At 43.4% G+C, this 7,500-nt stretch overlaps 1 protein-coding gene across 1 annotated transcript in view; it reads left to right on the forward strand.

The window, feature by feature from the left end:
- The window catches only part of LOC145394132 (uncharacterized), a 244,527-nt gene that overhangs the window by 223,810 nt on the left and 13,217 nt on the right, over positions 1–7,500 (forward strand). Inside the window, exon 15 of the mRNA XM_080268112.1 lies at positions 585–770. Within this exon, the coding sequence (XP_080124238.1) occupies positions 585–770 (186 nt within the window). The remainder of the gene's footprint in view (positions 1–584; positions 771–7,500) is intronic.

A 7,500-nucleotide genomic window follows, 5' to 3' on the forward strand; every position in this document is an offset into this window, starting at 1 on the left:
TTCCTAATCTCTCATGTCTTTCCTCATCTCACACTACCATCCAGGCCTCTTAGCTTTCCTTGTCTCTTAGCTGTCTAATTTTATAGCTTTTCTAGTCTCTTAGCTTTCCAGTCACTTAGCTCTTGTTTAGCGGGCAACGCGGGCAGAGAGCAAAGTAATAGCTTGGGTGGTCTGTGTCTGCCTGTTTGTCTCTGTCTCTGCCTGTCCGTCTGTCCGTCTGTCTGTCTGTCTGTCTGTCTGTCTCTCTCTCTCTCTCTCTCTCTCTCTTTCTCTCTCTCTAATCAGTCAGTCACCTACTCTTCCTACTGTCATCTCTCCCTCACACCTGATCTCACATCTTCCCAAATCAAAAATTTTCTAGTCACGCTTATTTCCTAGTCACTCAGCTCTTTCCTAGCCTCTAAGCTCTCTTTTTTCCTCAGTTTTCCTAGCCTATCTATCTCTTTCTGTTACCCTCTCTGTCTGTTTGTCTGTCTGTCCCCATTCTTTCTCCTTACCAGTCAACTATCCAACCAGTCAATCAGTTAATGCATTATTTCAACCTAAACATTCAACTTCACACCCTCATCTCCCATCTCCCACAGGCGACGCGGGCGGAGGGGAGAGCGGCAGCAGCGTGGGCGGGGCGTTGGGCGGCGTGGGCGTGACGGTGGTGGTGCTGGTGGTAGGGGGCGTGGCGAGGAACTACTGCCGAAAGAGGAGGGGCAGGAGGAAGCAGGACATGAGACCGCCCTCTGATGACAGTAATCCAGACGTGGTGCCCAATATAGGCAACGGTACGTCAACATATGAGGTTCTTCTGTGGCTATGTATGTGGTGTATGTGTTTGTGACTGTGCTGTATGTGTTTGTGATTGTATGGGTATTGTATATGCCTTAATGTATAGCTAGATGTATGGTGTAACTGTAGGTATGCATGGTGTAGTTGTTGGGAAGTCTGTTGTGGCTTGATCAGTGTATTTGCAAGCACAGCACGACCTGACAACCTGGCCCTCATTTATCATACTGAATAAAATTACAAAATATCTAGAATACTACCAAACTTGCGTAACAGCCTCTCTGATACCTCTTTAATCTTGCTGTTCCAAGTTAAAAAGTACCTCTAATTGGGGACGAATAATTCTGAAATCTAGGGTTATTAAAAAAAGATCCTAAAGGGGGGGAGAGGGAATTTCTGTCTTTTGGGAGCTGGGGGTGGGGTATTAAAGACTTTTTTTTTGGGGGGGGGAGCAAATGTGGGGAATAACGGGGGAAAATTTGGGAACCTTTGAAAATCATCGTTGTATATGTTAACCTGATGTCAATTTGCACGTGTATTTCTTGATCTTGTTATTATAGGTTGATTTGCACGGTTGTCTGTGTTTGTGATTTACATAAACACTCCCCTCCCTTTCCCTTCCCTCCCCCACTTAATCTCCCCCTTCCCAATTCCCTCTCCCCAACCCTTCCCTTGTCCCCCGTCTCCAATTCTCCGCTACTCTCCCCCTCTCCTCCTTCCTAAACTCTATCCTCCTTCCCCCTCCCCTCCCCTCCCTTCCCTCTCACCAACTCTCCCTTTCCCTTCTTTCCCCTCCCTTCCCCTCCTCTCCCCTCTCTTCCCCTCCCCTCCTAACTCTTCGCCTTCCACTGCCTAATCCACTTCTATCTCAACCCTCCACGATAAGCCCTCCACCACCCCCTCCCCAACTTCCCTCGTCCCCGCCCCGCCCCGCCCCGCTAATACGGGTAAGTGGCGCGTCCTGCGATCGGAAATCAATAATACGGAAGGTGGGAGGCGGAAAGAAGGTTGGAATTCCGACTACGCCCTCTTCCCCCTCTTTCCCTTCCCCCCTTCCTTAAAACTCCCCTTACCCCCTCCCTAAAATTCGCCACAGACCCCTCCCTTGCCCCCTCTAACACTACCCTCACCAATTGCCTTCCATTCTCCCTCCCCCTCCCCAACACTCTCCTCACCCCTTTCATCATATGCCATCCCTCCCTCCTTCCCTTTCCTTCTTCCTCCCACAGCCTCTCTCCAGTCTCCCCCCCCCCTCCTACTCTACTCTCTCTCTACCCTACCTCTATATCTATCTGTTGACCATTTGCTATAATTTTCTTAGCATCAGTAAAAAATAGCGTTTAAAAAAGGATGAATAGTGGGTTAAATTGCTAAGACATGATATTAAGAACTGGCTACATTATGCTTCGATGTACTAGTAGTAGTAGTAGTAGTAGTAGTAGTAGTAGTAGTAGTAGGAGGAGGAGGAGGAGGAGGAGGAGGAGGAGGAGAAGCAATAATAACAATAATAATAGTAATAAGAATAAGAATATGAATAAAAATAAAAATACTACTACTACTACTACTATTACTGCTACTGCTACTACTATTATTATTATTATTACTACTACTACTACTACTACTACTAATAATAATAATAATAATAACAATAATAAAAAAATGGCATGCCCTTCCTCACAGAACTTTTTAATTGGAAAAGGCCAAGGCAAAGCTACCGTCGTCTAGATCTTTTAAGAGTTGGAGATCACCCTATACCCCTGTCAGCATCTCCCATATCAAAAGAAAGGAAAATCCAACCCCCTTTTGTTATATACCTTCCTATGTCCAGAGATACACCATAAGTCTATCGCAAAACCATAGATATATATATAAATACAAGCCCAAAACAAACGCAGAACTGGCCCCAAAAAATCGCAGAAAAAAATAGAAAAAGTTAGTCCTGGAAAAAACATTGAAAAAAATTAGTGTCCTTGGGGTACAGAACCATGACAATTATTATCGTGATGCGGTGGATATGAAAAAAAAAAAAATCTAAATCAATCTCACTTGTTAAAAAAAATTACAAAAAATCATGGAAAAAAAACGAGTGTCCCAAGGGTATTGCATCACTAAAGCTGCTATCGTGAAATTGTGGTTAAAAAAAAGTCCAAATCAAAGGCATAGCTAGCGAAAAAAAAAAAAAATGCCGAAAAAAGTAAAAATAAATAAAAAAGAAAAATTGTCCCAAGGGTATTTCATCACCACAGTTACAATCGTGAAGTTGAAGATGAAAAAAGAAAAAGGAAAGAGAAGGCCAACTCAAACCCACAACAAGTCTATCTATTGCCAGACGCCTTAATCCCGTAAGGGGTGGCCACAAACAAATCGCCTCCATGTCGTCCTGTCCAACGCCATTTCAAGTACAAAAGAAAAAATTGCAGAAAAAGACCATGAAAAAAAGTGAGTGTGGGAAGGGTATTGGATCAGCGAAGCAGTTATGCCTGTTTGTCGGGGGAGGGGACGCGGCTCTCTCACCTCGTTACTCGACCCGTAATTAAAAAAGTTTCGCCGTAGTGACTCGCTGTGTGTGCCCTGCCCTTCATTGTGTGCTGCTTCCCTCCTCTCGCTCTCTTTTCCCCTCCCCCTTCTCTCCCCTTCCTCCTCCTTTCCTCCCCCCTCTCCCTACCCTTCCCTCTTCCCACTTCCTTTCCTCTCCTCTTTTCTCTTCCACTTGCTCACGACTTTTCCCTCCTAATTCATTCCCTTTCTCCGTCTGTTCGCTACCCCCTTCCTGCTTTCCATCTTCCTCTTCCCTCCACTTCTCTCCTTCTTCTCTCCCACTCACCGCCTCTCATTATTTTTTCCTTCTCTATCTTCCTTCGTTCATTTCACTCCAAGAACCATCTTTCCTCTCTCATTCACTTCCATTTCTTCCCATCTATCCTCTTCCTCCATCGTTCCTTCCCCTCACTCTGTTCCTTTCTGTTTCTCAATCACCCATTCTCATTCCTCCTCCAGTCACTTCCTTCCCCCACCCCTCCCCCTTTCACCCTTCCCCCATCCTTCTCTCTCCCTTTCCTTATCCCCTATCCCACTCTCTCCCTCTCTCTCTCCACTCGTTTCCCCCCCCTCCCTCCATCCTTCCCACACCACATTCCCCTTCCCACCCTGCGCTCGTGTCCTTGACTGTTGCGGTACCCCGTCTCCCCAGGCTTCTTCCCCCATCGTCCCCCATCGTAACTTCCCCTCCCCGCTCCCCTCCCCTCCCCTCCCTTCCCCCTTTTTCTCTCCCCCACCCAATATGCATTTTGTTCTTCAGTGTTACGGCCCTCACCCCTCTCACTCCTATGTCCCCCTTCCCCTCCTCACTCCCTCTTCCGTCCCCCACCATCCACCCTTCCTTCTTTCTCCCCCTCCCTTCCTTCTTGCAGTGTGAATTTTTGCTCTTCACTGTTATAGCTCTCCCCCTCCAGCTCCCCTTCTCCCCCCTCTCCCCCTCCATCTCCCCTTCTCTCCTCCATCCCGCTCCTTCCAAAGTGCACTCTTTTTTTTTTTTTTCCCCTCAGCTTCTGTCCCCATTACTGTCCCATCCCCCCACCCCACCTCCTCTCCCCTCCCCTCCCCTCCAACCCCTCTCCTCTCCCACCTACCCGTTGTCTCCCCTCTCCTCTCCCCTCTCCTTCTACCCCTCCCTCAGCACACGCATATCCCTGCCTTTCAGTATAACGCTTCCCCCTCCCCAACTCTCTCTCTCTCTCTCTCTCACTGCACTGTCGTATCTGAGTCATGTTTTTTTCCTCTCTATTTTTCCCAGACTTTTTCCCTGCCCTAGTTCTCATTTTTCTGTCCCTCTCCTTTGTTCCTCCAAAAGTTGGTTTCATTACACTTGTGGATTTTGTCTTTTACTGTCAGAACGGCGACTTATTTTTATTTTTATTTTTTTTTGTCATTTATTTCCTCCTTTTTTTCCAGGATTTTTTTTTTTTTATGCTAGTTTGAGGAGAGGTCTATTTGCAACTTTTTTTTTTTTTCACTCGTGTCAAATAAAAGACCGATATTCTGGAGGGCATAGATCTCGTGGCAACTTTTCTTTAGCGATTTATTTTCCACGTCACACTTTGAGATTTTCGTTTATCTTGCTTATCAATTTCTAGTGGCATCATAATTTGCCTTGATAACGTACAGGAGAGTAAAAACTGCGTCATTTCTGGATAAACAGCCATGGAAGAGGTGTTACGGAGCTCCCTGTGCCCCTTAGAATGCCAGTTTCAGTTCACGGTGGCAGGGTCGGTAGCGGTCTAGGTCGGAGGGATCGTGAACTAACACACCGTGGTTCAAGGCCAAAGGAAGGCTGGATTTTCTTTTTCTTTTTTCATCATTTAAAGACCGCCTACTTCGAGACACCTGGCTACCTTTTCGATGTGATTATTTTCTTTTAGCCGCGTATAATTAATTGGTGTTAACTGGAAAGAAAAGGTATGGTATTAGGTAGACGAGGGACAAGGACATGGTGTTGTAGAAGAGAGTGTGTGTGTGTGTGTGTGTGTGTGTGTGTGTGTGTGTGTGTGTGTGTGTGTGTGTGTGTGTGTGTGTGTGTGTGTGTGTGTGTGTGTGTGTGTGTGTGTGTGATGGGAGATGAGGAGAAACAGGGAGAGAAGTGAGGGATGAAAAGATGTAGAAGGCGAGGAGAGGTAAGAGGATGCGGAGAGAAAAGGCAGAGGGTTGAGAAAGGGGAGGATAGAAGGGTGAGGAGAGGCAGGGGGTGAGGGGAAGTTGAGGGGTGAGGATAGGGGTGATTAGAGATGGGAGGTGTGAAAGCAGGAAGGTAGGTGGGGGTGAGGAGAGGTAGGTGGGTGAGGAGAGAAGGGGGATCGAGAAGAGAGCTAGGATGGAAGAGGCGGAGGGAGGTGGGGGGTGGAGAGTGAGAGGGGGGGGGGAAGAGGGTCATCAAAGGCTGTTAAATACGCACAGCAGCTGCAGCCAAATCGACACTGAGAGCTGCTGTTACGGGGACACACACAGCTCTTGACTCACGGGTAATGCTGTTTCCTTGGCTGTTTCGCCCGTTCTCCTCCACTCCACCCTCCCTCGAATTACCATCAGGCCAATACTCCTCGATATTACCCTTGTTTATTTTCCTGGACATTGGCTATATTACTATGGGATATTATTTTAGGCGTTGTTAATTTCCCATGTCCTAATAATCGCTGTCTCTGTTACCTCAAGGCTTTTTGGACGCTGATTATATTGTTTGATGTTGTTATTCCATATATTAATAATTACATTTTTCAAGTAATAGAAGTTGATATTACCCTCAACATATTATTCTGAATATTTCTGATAATTCTATGGTAAAGTGGACAGAGCCTCAACTCACTATTCTCAGAGTTATTATTGTTATTGTTATTATTATTATTATTTTTATTATTATTATTATTATTATTATTATTATTAGTAGTAGTAGTAGTAGTAGTAGTGGTATTACCTCATTATTTTGATGTTACGAAATTTCTTTTGTTAATTGGATACACTTTATTTTTAATTTGCGGTACATTTACTCTCCAAAATTATCTTTTATTTATTATTTATGTACATATTATGATTCTAAATGATCTAGTCAAGTGATTATCATTACACCGACGCTTACTGATAATCCGTTTGCCCACATTAATCTCGACACCCTTCAGAACGAGAAATAATGATACAGTGAAAGGTCACTTTCGAAACACAGTGATGCAAGCTTCGAAGGTCATCACACTTCCCAGAATACTTTGGAATAATACTAAAAATTTTCGATTGCAAACTGTTGTGAAATTACTGCTAGCATTTGCACCTTAACCCATGATTCTTAATATTCAAAATTCCTTTTCTTATATTTACTATTCTTTCTTTGGAGGATTCATGAACTGGATATTCGTATTACTTCAGTGTGTTATTCTGAACATTTTGAACACAGATTATAACTTTCTGAAATTGTTATAATGTTCATGGGGAAAGATTTGTATGTAGAGAGAACACAGTGGTCTAGTGGCTTTTATTTAGGCGATTAGATTTCAATTTTAAGTTAGATTATTAGTCTAGATTCTGATGATGTTCTTGCCTTATGAGCCTATTGTGATATTTTTGTGAAGGACTGGCCAGGAAGTATTATTATTGTAATGCCACTCAGGGATCAGTGAGGCTGGTCACTCTCATCTTAAATGTCAGGACCAACTGCCTAGCCCCGGGCTTCTACACTCCTCATAGGGCAATGTAGGATTGGTTGATGGATGGATTATTATTATTATTATTATTATTATTATTATTATTACTTTTATTATTATTATTATTATTATTATTATTATTGTTGTTATTATTTTTATCACAACCCCCACCCCCACCACCGCCACCATAATCATCATCATCATCACCATTATTATTATTATTATTATTATTATTATTATTATTAACGGCTATGGCAGTGGAAGGATTAAGTGTCCAGTGTTAATTACGATGATACTTGTCGCTATTCTGTTAATGATTTCGATAGCATTAATGGTGCAACGAAGATAATAATAATAATAATAATAATAATAATAATGAACAATGTGCATATTAATTCATATAACACAGTATACATAATCAGATGAACAAAATACATAACAAGACATACATATATTACTGAAAAATACAGCAATAATAATAATAATAATAATAATAATGGTGGACTGAATATGATGCTGTGCTTTGTGTGGATGATCATTA

This window comes from Coenobita brevimanus, chromosome 26, assembly GCF_032717465.1.
Source record: "Coenobita brevimanus isolate Jiangsu-jjx chromosome 26, ASM3271746v2, whole genome shotgun sequence".
NCBI lineage: Eukaryota > Metazoa > Arthropoda > Malacostraca > Decapoda > Coenobitidae > Coenobita > Coenobita brevimanus.